This window comes from Phaethon lepturus, unplaced genomic scaffold, assembly GCF_000687285.1.
Source record: "Phaethon lepturus isolate BGI_N335 unplaced genomic scaffold, ASM68728v1 scaffold47042, whole genome shotgun sequence".
Taxonomy (NCBI): Eukaryota; Metazoa; Chordata; class Aves; order Phaethontiformes; family Phaethontidae; genus Phaethon; species Phaethon lepturus.
The window spans coordinates 10,197-25,976 of record NW_010522356.1 but is presented as its reverse complement, the minus strand read 5'-3'; the positions used below and the strand labels follow the sequence as shown (position 1 = coordinate 25,976).

The 15,780-nt window shown below is 45.6% G+C and overlaps 1 protein-coding gene across 1 annotated transcript; it reads left to right on the top strand.

The window, feature by feature from the left end:
* Positions 1 to 1,360: 1,360 nt before the first annotated feature.
* On the top strand, positions 1,361 to 13,197 carry LOC104616678 (syntaxin-binding protein 5-like). Its single transcript, XM_010281765.1, has 7 exons — positions 1,361 to 1,601; positions 5,801 to 6,040; positions 6,961 to 7,321; positions 8,282 to 8,447; positions 10,992 to 11,103; positions 11,488 to 11,708; positions 12,763 to 13,197. The coding sequence occupies exons 1-7, from the start codon at positions 1,361 to 1,363 to the stop codon at positions 12,802 to 12,804; spliced, it is 1,383 nt and encodes a 460-aa protein (XP_010280067.1). The 3' UTR covers positions 12,805 to 13,197.
* Positions 13,198 to 15,780: the final 2,583 nt, after the last annotated feature.

Genomic DNA, 15,780 nt, shown 5'->3' with positions numbered 1-15,780 from the left:
CCTCTTTCAGGCCTTTAGTTGCCGTCATTGCCGTCAGTCTTACATCAGTACAATTCTATGAAGCCATCCAGGTTACACTGCTGTAACTGTAGCAACGTCAGGACAACCTATTTCAGAACATTTTCCAGGGAGGGTCAGGCATCCCACAGGCCTGAGCTCCGCGTGAGCACAGACATAGCCACCCTGGTTCGACTGTTCTGCAAGCCATATACTCACAGGCTTTCCAACACAGTTTCAGGGAAAATTATTTGAATTGAGCCAGTAGGAAAGTGTTCGCAGTAAAATTCCAAATTATTATTGCATCGTTTGTGCTTAAGTCAACTTCTGCGGCTCCCTAGTGAATTGCTTTATGTGGAATGCAGCTTTAGAGTGGTGCTATTAAAATGTGTTTGAAGGTGTTTTTAGCCAAGTAAATGTGCAGTGCTCTTAAATGTGTGAAAACTCTGCGGCATTACTTCCTGCCCCTTCCTGCTCTCTGTTGCTGAAGCATTGCCGTCGGTAATGTGGCTCGGTCTCTGTCATGTTGCTGCGTGCGAATTCATGTTTGAAGTATAATTCCCTTACTGTACATTTATGCTGGCATTCAGAGCTTTGCATGCTTTCCTGACTGTATAATTTTAAAAGTGACAGATTTCTCTTAAAATTTTAAGATGATGATCCTTAAACTGGCAAATGTTTTAATAGTTAGGTCTAATATTTGGGATTAAAACTTTTAGAAATCTCCAGGTGAGGAGAATATAAACCATTTAACTTTGTTTCAAGAACATATTGATTTCCATATCACAAAAAGTCGATTTTTGTATATGTTTCATAAGCAGATCAATTACTCAGTATGTTAAAACCAGGAAAGGACCTATAAATAGCATCCAAGACACTGACAGTCGATTGCAAAACCCTTCAGTAATGAAAGTAAACATTTGCTGTGAAAATGTTGATCTTTGTCACTGGTAGTTTTCTTTCATTCCTAGTAACAGCTGATACTTTTACTTTCATGATTCCTAACTTCAAGAAGAAAATGACTTTATGCTTCTGCGTAAATCCATTACTTTAGAATAATCACAATGACGATTTCTTGGAAAAGGTGTGAGGATGTGTTCCCCTTACAAAGCCTTTGCTGCAGCTGAGAATAGAGAATTCGGAACATTCCCCTGAAGATGCACAAGTCAGTGGCATAAATATTTTCATTAGTATCCTCCCTTCTTTTTTTTTTTTTAATTCCATGGGAAAGTAAGGAAATTCCAGTTTTATTTCCACTGACCAAAAGGAAGTTGGGAGGAAAAAAAAAAAATCTCTACTCAAATTATCTTTTAAATTCTCAGAAAACCCCTAAACCCTAAATTAAATCTTCCTCTAGACGCCAATGCGCTGCAGCAGGGCAGCTCTGTCGTGCAAGAAGAGAGCGAGGGCAGTAACTGCTCAGGGCTGCTTTCGTGTAAATGTCATGACGACGCTTGGCTCGGTCGCTCTTGTCCTTTTGCAATGCATGCGATTTCTGGCAGTCGGCTGCATTTCCAGACGGGCAACGCTTCAGCAATTACACGGAATCAGTACATTCTCGCACGACGAGCGCCACTGTACCGCTCACACGTGGGTGAACGGAGGTAAGACTCGGAGAACACAGGCTCCGTTTTTATCCCAGCATGTGAGTTGAAGTGACCTGTGTGTTTCTGTCAGCGAGGCGGGTAGTTAAGTTTTGCAGTTGCTTTTAGATCAGAAGCCTTCTGTTTGCATGCTGCTGCTCATAGCTGGGATTTAACCATCGGTCCCAGAGTTATGAAGGAAATTGGTCCCTGAGTTTCCATCTGCATCTCACTAACCCAGGCTACGCATAGGACGGGGCTGAATGAAGACGGCTTGAAGAAAGCGGGACTAGTGCTAGGGGAGTAGCGGTATTTGTGTGGAGTGGTCTTATCCCACGGAATGCAGCTTTCTGAAACGCACTGACTGCAGGTAATAACGCTTTTGCCCAGAGCTGCTCATGGTCCCACAGCCTGAATAGCAGCATCTCCCTAACGATAGTCGCTCGTTAGCTCTCGGGGGACACGGGACCCCTCTGGCGGTGCTCTCGGCTCCTCTGCTGCTAGCTGCAGGAACAGCCTGGAGACCTATGTGGAACAAAAAGAAGAGACAAGAAATCCAGGTCTGCAAGAGGGAGAGGAGGAAAAAGGACACAGTCATCTGAGAGAGACGGCTGGGTGGGAGCAGGGCGATCCTCAGGTTTGGGTACGTGCCTCTCGGAGAAAAGGCTTTGGTCTCTGTCAAAGCAGGAGGCGATTTCAAGGCAGGAGCACATTTATGAGAAAGTGTCATATAACAGGGTTTTCGACAGAGGAGGAGATGAGGGAAACAGAACCGAGGAGCAGAAAAGCCTTTCACGTATGACTGTCCTGTCCCCTTACTGAAGCCGGGAGTCCAAACAAACTTTGTTTGACCCAGGTTATAAGGGAGTACCTGGAAGTGCTCCTGGTTCAGACTCATGCAGAAAGGAGTTGTAGCTGACATTCTTGCTACACCATTACGCAGTGAGAGAAAAGGAAAATGTAAGAGAAAACCCAGAATATGGTGGTTGGGTTAAGGACTACTACAGATTGGCAGTGTTCATACAGGACAACTTTTAGAAGATGGGATATCATTTTAAAACAGAGCAATCATGCTAGGAAAAGATATGGAAAGTTTTTTAAATTCCCTGAAGAAAGTGCTTTTATGTTTCTCTAAGATGCAATGGAGTGATTTCTAAATAGACAATTTGGGGTATAATCTCTTTAAGAAAGGAGTCCCAGGGAATAGGCTTGAGCTAATTTTTTTCCCCAAATCCAGGAAGAGGAGAGATTTCTACCTTGCTTTAGAGCTAACCAATAAACTGATTGCAGCCTTTCATAGGTTTTGGTTTAATGATGTTTAATGACATCAAATTTTGACATGTGTCGTGCTGGTCTTTAGAATTTCAGTCTGAGTAGTGTATTTAATAGAAAATGGCACAGTATGTTCCCAAAAGTGTCCCAAAGATTATATCTGTTAGTGTCAGTTCTGCAAAGATGTATTAGTTAACTGTACTGCAAAGGAGTGAGGAACATTTCTTGTTAATTCAGGGAGGGAGAAAGCTTGATGACACATGCAAATGGCACATCATATATTTTAAGTTCCGTGTATGTCGCCTACCCTAACTGCGTTTGTCCTTTCAACATCTTTTTCAGTTTGAGCACCACCATATTTGAATTTTATGTGACTGTAATATTAATACACCTGTTGACAAGAAAATTAATTATATAATAACATATTTTTAAAATTAGGTAACCTTGGGGGGGAATATATATATATATATGATATATATATATATATATGTGGAACCCTGATGACCTCTGCCTTGAAATTGCTGTCTTCCCCTTCTTTACCTGGCAGCTGTCACTGTGCTTAGGAAGGAGCTGGGCCAAGCAGTCCACTGCAAGAGAAGTACAAAGTGCTTGGGGTTATGGGAGACATTAATTCTCAAGGCATTAGCAGCTCTGTTTGCACATGAATGAATAATCCCAGTTTTACACAGATACATTCAACAGTACTGAGCCAGAACTAGAGAACTAGAACAGAAGGTGAAATAGGGTGCGGGCAGTGCTTAGAAGTTCAGGTAGACATCAGTTTCTCTTCCACGAGAGTGGGACTGAAGTACCAGGGATGGCTATCCCGTAAATCTCCAGTTTCACAGAATCACAGAATCACTAAGTTGGAAAGGACCTTCAAGATCATCAAGTCCAACCATTAACCCAACACCACCAGGCCCCCTAAACCATGTCCCAAAGCGCCACATCCACACGTTTTTTGAATGCTTCCAGAGATGGTGACTCCACCACCTCCCTGGGCAGCCTGTTCCAATGCTTGACCACTCTCTCAGTGAAAAAATTTTTTCTAATATCCAATCTAAACGTCCCCTGGTGCAACTTGAGGCCATTTCCTCTCACCCTATCACTAGTTACTTGGGAGAAGAGACCAACACTCACCTCACCACAACCCCCTTTCAGGTAATTGTAGAGAGCGATGAGGTCTCCCCTCAGCCTCCTCTTCTCCAGACTAAACAACTCCAGTTCTCTCAGCTGCTCCTCATAAGACTTGTGCTCCAGACCCCTCACCAGCTTCGTTGCCCTTCTTTGGGCACGCTTGAGCACCTCAGCATCCTTCTTGTAGTGAGGGGCCCAAAACCGAACACAAAGTTTGAGAAGTTGCAGATACTCTCAAAGAACAGAAGCTGGGCCAAGTGTGAAAGAGCAGTGTGAGAATCTGCCCCCACCCTGTGTGCCCGTTGGTAAGGTAGCATATGTAGTATGCTTGCTGTGGTTCCAGTAGTGCTTTGCCGTGGTTCTCTCCAGTCTTTGCTAGGTAGTTGCTTTGAAAAGGATAATTTCAGCATTTTACACTGAGTCATCTGGGTAGGGGAATATAATGCTGCAATGCTTCTGGTGGAGAGCAGGAACCACACACACAATATGAGGCTTGGCCCAGATTTCAGTTGGAGTACATGAGAAAGTCCTTTTCTAATTTTATTCTTCAACCATGGCAGAAAGTATTCCTCTTTTTAGACACTTCTATTGGCTCTGAAAGAGACAGCTCTCTCTTCTGAACTATAAGAAGGGTGATTTCATACCAGACACAGACCTATTTCATAATGATAGGTTCTCAGGTCCAATAGCTTCAACTATTTCTCCATCTCCAGAACCTACTGGTTGTTATTGTTGCAGAAGGGAACGTGAGGTTTCCAATGATCTAGCCCTACTTTTGACTACAGGTTGGTAGACAGCAGTGCTGGCACAAATCGTTTTGCAAAGACTGTGCTACAGCCAGCCCTATTCTCTTCTTCCCTCTGGCTCCTTTACTCTTCGGTAGCTCTGTAGCCTCCGTGTGCTCTACAGCTTCCAACGTGTTGTCACTGACGGATCCTGCTAATGACAGGAGCTCCCTTGCACAGCTTTGTGCTTCCTGCCTGGCACGAGGCAAAGCAAAGAGATCCTTTGAGCCCTACAGCAAAGCAAAGAGGTCCTTTGAGCCCTACAGCACTCAGACCCCGTTCGTCGTTATTTCCTTCTGAAACGTTCAGAGAGTGTCTCGGCACCTTCGTATTAGTGGTGGCAATACGGCTCTGCCTCCAGCTGGCTCTCGCGGTGGCCTGCTGAAGCTCAGGTGTAAAGAGGAACCAGCCAGTGCTGGCTCACTGTGCAGGTGTTGCCAAGGGTGCAGGACAGGTTTCTTGCTTTACTCTCTAGGAAGCCCGAGTTGGTTTGTACCCTGAGACATTTTGGATCCTGGGATCAGTTTAGCAATGGGTGTCTTTTCCCCAGACAGCAGTTATTAATAGCTAGTTATTAATCAACTAGAATGTATTAGCGATGGAATCGAGAGCAGAGCAAAGGACACATACTCTGAAGTTGGTAATGGCATCTCCTTTCATGTCCTGCAGCAATGAGATACATGGATTCGTTTTAAATGCATTGGTAACATATGGGTCTAAAATTATTTCATGCTATTTAGAACAAGTCCTTTGAGCTAAGGCTGTTGTAAATTCTAATTAGTCTATGCAAATCTCCATAATAAGCAGCTATTTCTAATGCAGATCTAACTGATGAGGTCTGACAGTGTTTTCCACACGTATTTATACACTGGCAGCAAGCTGGTATCGTGCTGGTATCAGAATGTTTGCTCAAGTTACAAAAACTCTGTATTTTCTGTATTCTACAGGGAGTTTGTATTTGCTGCAGGCTTGTGCCTGTTCTAGGATTGCCAATTTATGCCTGTTTGCTCGTATTCATTTATGCAGAAAATAGGGAAAACTCCTTCAGCCGTTCCCGAAGCTCCAGCGTGTCCAGTATCGACAGGGACTCAAAGGAGGCAATTACTGCTTTGTACTTCATGGAGTCCTTTGCCCGAAAGAACGACTCCGCTGTCTCGCCCTGTCTCTGGGTCGGAACTGGCCTCGGTATGGTCTTAATCCTCTCCCTTAATCTGCCTGCTAGTGACGACTTACGGCAGTCAGAGCCAGTGATGGTGTCGCCAAGTGGTAAGAGTGCAGCTCTTCTCCTGTTTATTATCTGTCTTGGTACAACTAGGGGAATAACTGCATGATTTTGTATGGCCTTTTGGGCAGAGATTTCTCAATAGGTGTATGGAGCAATGATCACTCGCTACACAGAGGACAGGGGTAAAGAAAGATGCTCGCCACAGACCTGCAGCTTCATGAACCGAGATTAACTTGTTGTGGCCAAAGTTACACGTTTCTTGTGAGGATAAGGAAATTAGCAGAGTTCCTTCATATTGTGAAATTAGTCCTGCATACAGCTCTGATGCAACCCTGTCTGGGATGCTTGTGAACGGTTTGGCTGTCTTATATCAGAAAGCTGCAGAGAAGCAGAAAGGAGTTCAGGATAAGAAAGAACAATGTTGGCAGGTTGATGTACCAGCAGATATCCTTGGCTGAGTGAGTGACAGATGGTGTAGCAGAGAGAACAGAGGGCTGAGAGAGGTCAGGTCTGAGGAGAGGCAGTATGCACTTAGTATGTTTGAAGTACAATAATGAGAACAATCGGAGAACACACAGGAATAGACATTTCTCATCCCTGGTTTGTTTAGAAAAACAATGCTGGAAGGTCACCAGACTAAGAAGAGTGATTTTACTGCTGGGGAATAATTGTCCTATTAGTGTAACATAGACATAAACAACAGCCTATCTTTATGGCATTCAATAACATGTATTATATAGATTATAGGCTGCCTGAGACCTCTTCAGTACTGGCAGCCTGTTTGTTCACCTTCTTGTGTGGTCAGGAAGAACCGAGCAAGGAAGACCTGTCACCTTAGCTAAATTAATGTGTTTCCTCTATTTACAAAAGCTGAATGTCAGCTATGTCGCGTGCGTTCACAGTACTGACAACCAGTTTAATCGTGGTGCCAGTGCCAGTGAGAGGAAATTGTATTTTGCAGGCACAGTTCTGACACTGAAAGGAGCCGTGCTGACCTTCGCGTGCTTGGACTGCATGGGGACGTTGACACATCCACCGTATGAAGTATGGAGGGACCCACACAGTGCTGATGATGGTGAAAAAACAAGGAAAAGGAAACTTGTCATGCATTCCCCTTCCTCCTCCCAGGATATGGGTGATCATCAATTTGCAGTCATTTGTTCAGAAAAACAAGCCAAAGTCTTCTCATTGCCTTCCCAAACATGTCTTTATGTCCACAACATCACCGAAACGTCCTTTTTATTGCGAGCAGATGTGGTCACCCTCTGTAACAGCGTCTGTCTGGCGTGCTTTTGTGCCAATGGGCACATCATGACACTGAGGTACTTATCTAACTAATCTTGTGGCAAAACTAAGCAAAGAGGTGGCACAGTGCCGGTCACATTCCACTCGTGTTTGCCCCAGAGTGTCTGATGCTCTTCATTAACTCCCTGGTGGGTGCAATTAATGTCCTGCCTTGCCCGCTGCCGTACCTGCTCCGTGGCCTGTCTCCACATGGGGAGTTCAGGCAGGCCCCCAGCAAAGCAAACTCCTTTTTTTCATGGTAATCCCCCACCCATGACAACTGATGGCTGATGATTTTTAACTATCATAAAAGAAAACCCCGATGATTTTGCTCAGCTGTGGTAAGTCAGCTATAGGGGAGTATAGAAAAAGCCAGGCATAGAAAGGGAACTGTTTATCCAGTGTGAAGTAGCAAGTCCCACTCCTGCCGTTTGGGAAGATTTTCCGCTCGGAGCACCTGGTTTCCCCTCTCCACCAGCGGGCTGACCGCGCCGTAGCCTGGCGTCATGCCCTCGGCTCGCCGCACCCTCTCCCCCCAGCCAGGCCAGGTGAATTTTGGGAAGTGCCATCCGCAATGGTGAACCAGGAGAAGCTGGAGGACAGCAAAGGCGATGCTGGAGCCTTTGTCCGCAGGGCGCGGCAGGGCCCTGCCGTGCCGTTTCCTGCAGCTGCCGGGGCGATAGCTGCGGGCAGGCCTTACCCTGCAAACCGTCCCGCCGCGGGGCACAAGCCGGTCCGTGTCGCTGGCCCATCCCAAATCCAGGCAGTAGCAGAAGCCCAAGGGTCACTGAGGCGAGGCAGCTGAAACCTCTCCGTGCAAGGAAACAAAAGTATGACGGGAAGGCAGCGTGGTTCTGGCAGAATTTGTCAGCTCAGAGCTGCACTTTATTCCAGTTATGAAAGGCGTAAACTTAAATGTTGGTTTAAAACGCAGCCACAGAGCAGAGTGTACCACGTGCGGCAACCGGTGACTAACCGAGGTGTCTGCTTCTCTGCAGCTTGCCCAGCCTTCGCCCGCTGCTGGACATCAACTATTTGCCGGTAACAGACATGAGGATAGCGCGGACCTTCTGTTTCACCAACGAAGGGCAAGCTTTGTACCTCAGCTCTCCCACAGAGATCCAGCGCCTGACGTACAGCCAGGAGATGTGTGACAATCTGCAGGTGGGGCTCCAACCCTTCGCTCTTGCTGCCTTCGTGCTCGGGTGGAAGGGCCGGCGGCCTGACGCGTCAGACCTAAATTGCCATGCCTTTACTGCTGGGTGGCTCGAAAGAACATGTCACACCAGCCTATGGTTTCTATTCAAAAGACAAAGTTTTAGACAGGTAAATAAGTAACACTGCCATTACCAGAGATGATGAGCTGTTGCCAAATAGCAAGCATGGGGCGGGGGGAGAGTATTTCAGTATTTAGTGATTTTCAGTATTTCGAGTGAAGGCTGTGCTGCGGGAGCAGGAGAGGCGTGTTTCCCTGCGCCTGCCCTGGCTGAACGACGCCGAAGCAGCAGAGAGGTCCACAGCAATGTCGCTGGACTTTTTCCTGACACCGTCACCTTGCTCCTGTGCCCCAACGGCTGGCCCGAGCCTACAGCCTGCCCGCACGTAATCGCAATCTCTGCTGGCTCTGTACAGGGGCAGAGCTGTGCCCAAATGGGGCTCTTCACAGCCTGCTTCCCTCCCCGTCCGACCGTGCGCAAGACCGACTGTTAAAAATGACTGAAGGGAAAGAAGGGGAGGCTACGAACGGAGAGCAGCTACAGCAGTTGGTACCAGCATGTGTCCAACCACACAGCAACTGCCTCAAGTGAAAATACGAATTCCTTCCCGTATTTTTATCACTTTTTGTTTTAACTCTAAAAATACCTTAGTACCTGCAGCTTTCAGTAGATAGGTAGGGAGCATGAGACAAACCAGTGTGGTTAGTATCAAAAAACATGCTCTAATATATGTGTTTTAATTATTTACCACTGTTTTTACTCCAATAATTGGTACTCCCCTTCCTCCACATGAGGAAAGCATCTCCCATTGTGCGTTAAAATACAGCAGATAGAGAAAGGGTCTAATTAAAGTAATTTATTTATTTTGAGCAAAAGGCCTTTACAAATGTTAGATTTGGATTGCGGTGGGTTTTTTTACAATGAAAATGCAAATTCAAATGTCATTTACTGAAGAGAAGGAATTGTGAGAGGTTACAGGGAGAAACATGAGTAATAAAAGGGAAAAAAAGAGAGGGAATAAGTTCTAGGTTATATAATTAGCAGTGAACTAGGATAGAAATACAAAAGAAATGGTCCTGCCAGCACTCATTATGCCCTAGGGAGTACCATGTGCTGAGCTGCTCAAGCCACATCACAGCACTTTCTGTCTCGAGTCTGAAAAAGCACCGTGAGGAGTGAGCACTGCACACACGCTTTTGTGCATCAGAGAAGAGATTATTTTGCAGGGAACCAATTTTAAAATGATGAAAAAGTGTGTTCTGTGTATCATCTTAGACTATGGACCCATAGTGAGAGGCTGTTACAAGCTAGCTTTTTTTTTTTATTAACCTTAACAGCTTCATACAACAACCAGCCAAAAGGTTGGTTCTCTGTACCGCCGGACTGTGGCTGCTTTTATCTTGGCTTGTATGCAAGGAGGACAGTAAAAGGCTTGCAGAGTCATGACGTACAAAAAGCAGGTGACCCAGTATCACCTGCTACCTAGGAAAACAAGCCAGGCTGCACTAGAGCCTCCGCTTAGGCGCAAAGGGCTGCGGTAATTTTTCTCCCCAGAGCGGCAGGTGACGGTGCAGAGGAGCAGCAAGTGGGAGTCACAGCCCTGCCGAGCGCTCGGCCTCCCGGGAGCCGAGCGCTTTGTGCAGCACAACAGCAGCATCCTCTGCCTGCTCAGGCTTGGACGAGCCGACAGAGAGCTGAGCGACAGGGCAGCGACTGTTCTCGTTGCGCAGCCCCACTGGCTTGAAACACTAGTGGGACCGGCACGCATGCTTTATCAGTTTTGTGCTGGAGAACCCCTTTTTCCTACTACCGCTTGAAAATAAATCTGAACCCAAGGTTTGTTCGGGTCGACGGCACCAAGGTCTGGCACCACGACAGTGCCTTCAGACATGCTTATTTAGTGTTACTGACAGCACTGCCAAAATGCACAGCAACAGTGCAGGGGCCAGGGGGAGAGGTTGTATTAAAGGTGGTAGGATTTTGTTTAACAGAAAAAAAAAAAGCACACACCAGAAAAAGAGACAAACGACAAACCACCTGCTAGCAAGCACTGAACTCCAGTATGCTATAAAGAGAAACCAGACAGTGCCTGCCCTGCTTGCCTGGATATTCACTAAAGCAAAACACATAATTCACAAGAAATTGTTTATTCAATTTCAGTGTCGCCTCTGCTGTTTCTAAGCAAAATGTGATCTTATCACTGGTATTTTCACTCTGTACTGCTTATGAATTTTTTTCTCTGTGGTAATGAACATGAGATTGGGCAGTGACAAACCAAGTCCCTTTGGAAGCACAAGTGAATCTAGCTGGCCCAAGTATTTGCCTGTCATGAAACACAAATGTGAAGTATTCAATACTGTTCACACAACAGACTTTTAAAACCAGTTGATTAGATCCAATGCATGTGGCTCGTTAATGCAAATAAAGAAAACACTTAGAAGTGCTTTCACCTGACTAATTTTTCACATGGAGTTTTGTCTGACTTGTCTAGGACATGCTTGGGGATTTGTTTACTCCTGTGGAAACACCAGAAGCCCAAACCAGAGGCTTTCTCAAAGGACTTTTTGGAGGAAGTGGACAAGCTTTTGACAGAGAGGAGCTTTGTAAGTAATTTATTGGGTTTTTTTGGTTTTTTCCCAGAAATTAATTCATGGGATCCCCTGCCCTTGTCATCTAGGAATGTAGTGGTACACAAGACTTAGATCATTGATGAAAAAATAAAGATGACATCATGAAGAAAGGGGAGGATCCTCCGTTGCCTTCCCACGATTCCTTCACCTTGGCAGCTCCATTTGAGCAACTGGCGGTGGGGGGAAGCCCACAACTGCTCTGTAGATGTGCCGGTGCACAGGGCAAAGTCTTCCACACGTGCCATCTGCACATCAAGCGGCATCACAGCTGCGAGGCTGCAGCTTGAGGACGAGAAGCACTGACAGAGCCACGGCCAGGAACTCATTCCTGTCCATTTGTCCATTTCTCCTTTGCAGTTGGTGAGGCCACGGCAGGAAAAGCCTCTCGCAGTCTTGCCCAGCACATCCCTGGGTCAGGTGGAATTGAAGGCGTGAGAGGAGCCGCAGGAGGAGTCATTGGGGACTTGACTCGTGCACGCATTGCCCTTGATGAGAGAGGACAGAAACTGGGAGAGCTGGACGAAAGGACTGCGAGCATGATGGCCAGCGCAGAGGCATTTTCCAAACATGCACACGAGGTAGGGTCCCTGGCACCACACACACACAACTAGGAACCGCCAACCCTGCAATACAGCCTTTGCTTCCCTTTGGGAAAGTCAAGTATGGTTCTCCCCATTCACCCAGTCATGTTGGCTTAGGTGCACTCATCTTAACTGACATGCCATTTTTTTCCTGCTCCCAAACAATAAGAACACCAAAAATAAGCTTCCATTGCACACCCCTTCCTTTCATGTTTTCATAAATGAGCATCCATTGTTAGCCTCTGAATTTAGAGCATGGCATTTCTGACCTCTTGCCCTTCTCACAAATTCATTATGATTTTTTTTTTAAGCCGCTTAGTGCAGCACATCTATGCAGTAGGGCAGAAAACAGGCAGGTGGATGTGTATACAGGAACCTTTACAGATCGTATTGGGAAGAAGAGGAGAACATTCCTAGCACAACACTGTGGTACCGTCATATAGAATAGGGCTTGCCTGGAACAGACGGCTTCTGTGCTTGGAGCTGGAAATGGAAAGCTCTTCCATCCCATCCTGCTAAGGCTGGGAATCAACTGAAGTGATTTTCTTTGAAGATAAAGCAACATTAAAGAATACTTCCCAAAATGCATGTTTTCCATTTAAAATGCATCACATCTGTGGACAAGGCCTTTATGTTTTTATTGGCTTTTGTTAAGTGTGAGGCAAAAATACGCAGAAAGAACATACCCCGAAATGCAAAAAGTTTATATATTCAGGACATATCTACTATGCTCCATAGATAAGCTTCTTTCTATAGGAGTAAAAAGCAAGTTCCTGGTTATTCCCATAGCTCTGTACTTTTTGGAGAAGAAAAGCAGTTAAAGGTCCTCAGGAAAAATCTTGTAATGAACAGCAATAGCAGGTAACTTTTTTTTTTAATGTAGCGATTATGAAATTAAATACGAGGTCTCAGTGGAATCAAGACCTGATGACGCTGCTAGCGAAGTACTGCATTGTTCTTCCTTTTTTGCTTATGAAGTTTGTGACAGTTAATGGGTGATACCCTGTATGCAGAGCAGTGTTTTATATCCATTCGTTTCCCATTTCTGTAGGTGATGCTGAAATACAAGGACAAAAAGTGGTACCAGTTTTAGACTTTCAAAGAAGCTGCTTGTGGCTTTATTAAGAACGCTGTTCAGGGAAGCAGCATTCATTCCCAAATCTACCAGTCACTGGCCAGAGACAGTTTCTTCTCCTAGAAGATGCTTTCCTGTTACTATTATTGGATTCATCACAGTGGGAGTCAAGGAGAAATTTTACAGACTGTGAGACGGAAGATAGAAGATAGGATCATGTGGGTCTTAACTCCAACAGCTGGCTCGTGCGGTAGCCAATTTTTTTCCAAAAGGAACTCAACCATCACTGTGGCATGTAGTTTTTCAGAAGCTGTAGGTATGAACTGTGGGGAGTGCGTCTGGTTAAAAATATTCTGTACAAACTCGAATGTTAATGCACTTATAAAACTTTGCATGAATAATTGACATCTTTAAAAAAAGAGAAAAAGAAAGCATGTTGTGACCGAAGAAAAATGGGATTTATTTCTATTCTGAGCAAAAAAAAACACTTAAGTGGCAAAAATCTTTATTTTTTAAAAGTGACGTTACAAAAAGCCAGTACATTTCAAGCATGTTTGCTACTGTTCTCAACATAAAAATTGGTTGAGCTGCGTTTTCTTATCTGCTATTCATTTCCTTTGAAAAACCTGGCTTGAAATCAGTGCTGTTTAACTCCCACCAGAAGAATAAATAACTTCAAAAATCCTATGCCCAAAATTTATAGATTTTTCAAGTAGCTAGACAGGCACTATCTGAAATGTCATTAAAGCATGAGCATAGATGGTTTATTTGCAATTCAGAGCACATGACCTGTCATCCCTATCTGTACTTTTTCAAATGTGCTCTAGACTCATCCCAGTTGTCCTTGAAGGGGGCTGTGGCACTTTTCATCCCCGTGGTGTCTTGCATCACTTGGTTGCCTTATTTCTCAGTAGCAGGAATAGAAAACCAGCTTAGGAAATTGCTGCTTCAAGTTAGGAAAGGCAGGATGGGAAATCACAGGGCTACAAGTCAGAGAGTCCTGTCAAGTTCTGCTCACAGAAGCTGCCTAGCAGCTTGCAGAGCGGCAATTTTTCTTAACTGGACAGTTGAAATTATGCTGAGGAAACTGCGCAATAACTCCCCTAAAGCTGGGGGAGAGAGATCAGAGCAGCAAGACTAAATGATGGGAGGAGAGGAGCATGAAAAACAATTGTCAATATACAACCCTGAACTGGCACGTATATAAAATGACACCATGGATGAGTGGCAATTGATTTTTGGCTCACACTGCTAAAAGTCATTTGTTTCTGCTTCAAAGCAAGTGACTTCTTTGGTTTCTGCAGTGAACACTGCAGAATAGAACAGTAAGTAGAACCTATTACCTGTCTAATGTGAATAGACTCCTAGTCCATGAGTGTGCTGCGGCCATGGTAGCCTACAAGAGCCTCACTGCCACACAGGTCAACTGTTAAGTTAGAAATTTTTCCAAGAGTAGCTTGGAAACAAGGCACCGAAGGCTTGTTTTCATGTGCCTGGACATAGTTTCAAATTAGAAAAGGGAAGTGAGGAAAAGGTGGAAAAGCAGCAATTAAAAATTGTCTATATGAGAAGGGTGACATCCTCTGTCCCTTCCAGGAGTCCTGATGGACACTGATACAGACTCTTCATTTCACTGGTGTTTCTATCTTCCCGGTGTTCAGATGCTCTCTCTCAAAGATGCCTTCCCCATATCCTTCCTTTTCTTACAACAACATGGAGCCCAGGAAAGTGTACAGTCCAGAAGTCTGGCTTCACTATCAGCCCAGCTGCACAAGTTAGAGGGCTGGAAAAGATCTAAGGTGTTTTAAGTCTTAAATTTGTGTGCAGGAATGTCATGCTTTACAGGATTTTTACATTTCTCTGTGGGCAAAATCAAAATGATGGCCCTGACAGGTCTAGCTCAACTGGGAATGAGACTCAACAAGTTCCCCTCCATCACAGGAGGAACTGCTCTACATTTGCAAGAACTGTAGAAACTTTTTGGGGAAAAGGTCAAAGCCCAAGCAATGCCTAGGTTTCTGCTGAGAGTTAAGGAATTGGAGTTGTCCATGAGCCGAGAGGATGTCTCTGTGTGTGTGTGTGAGGAAATGGCAAACTCACCGCTCTGATGCCAACAGGAACTGGGCTGGGGCACTCCTTCCAGCGGCCAGGTCACAGAACTGGCCGCTCGCGCGTGTGAGGAAGCACCACCAGGCACCTAGAATGAGAAATAAACCAGCGCAACATTATCACAATCCTATCTCCCTTTTAAATGTGCGTTCACTCTGCCTGTGCTCTGGCCTATACGCCAGAACCACCAGTCTCTGGGCGACAAAGTCACGTGGGGCAGCATTCAGACCCTCCAGCCAACTTTATGGACCGTATTCTTCCTGCCTTCTCTGCTTTTACAGAGGAGCTAAGCAGTCTTCATTAATAGCAAGCCAAGGCCGCCCCACCAGCGCTTGCTCTGTGCCCAGCTCTACGCTTGCCGTGGCACTGAGCCGGTGCAGACGCAGAGGCCGTTACCAGTTCCAGTGTGGCACGTGTAGACCCACAGGCTACGGGGCCGGTGTCCACTACGGCCTGGTGTAACGCAGCCAGCCGTTAAGAACGCAGCCCGGGTGAGCGGCGGCGCGTGGTGCTCAGGCGGCCATTGGTTCAGTTTGATGACAAGGACGCTTACCAGTTCCGCCTGGGTTTTCGGCTGTGCCTCAGGTGGGTGGCTAATGTTGCAAAGATCACCCTGACTTCAGTGGAAATGTCTTCAGGCTGGAGCTAGAGCCCGCTCGCTCGTTTTGAGAGCCACGTGAAAATTTAAGAGCAGCTTTTAATTGCTAATCACTACACCGCGCCCAGAGAGAAAAGTGTCTTCAACCAGTCATTTACACAATGCCCGACTGACAGTCTCTAGCTTAACAACACGGGGGAAAAACCCTGCCAGTAGATTCCCATTTGCATTTTTATGCAACAGAGAAATGAGAATCTAGCATCCCTCAAACTTACGATTTTTAATAC

Excerpts from the sequence above, each read along its gene's own strand:
- LOC104616678 (XM_010281765.1), top strand. The coding sequence starts at position 1,361 with ATGCGCTGCAGCAGGGCAGCTCTGTCGTGCAAGAAGAGAGCGAGGGCA. Across the intron at positions 6,041-6,960 it reads AGTGATGGTGTCGCCAAGTG|GCACAGTTCTGACACTGAAA; the intron begins GTAAGAGTGCAG and ends TGTATTTTGCAG. Across the intron at positions 11,104-11,487 it reads TTTTGACAGAGAGGAGCTTT|TTGGTGAGGCCACGGCAGGA; the intron begins GTAAGTAATTTA and ends TCTCCTTTGCAG.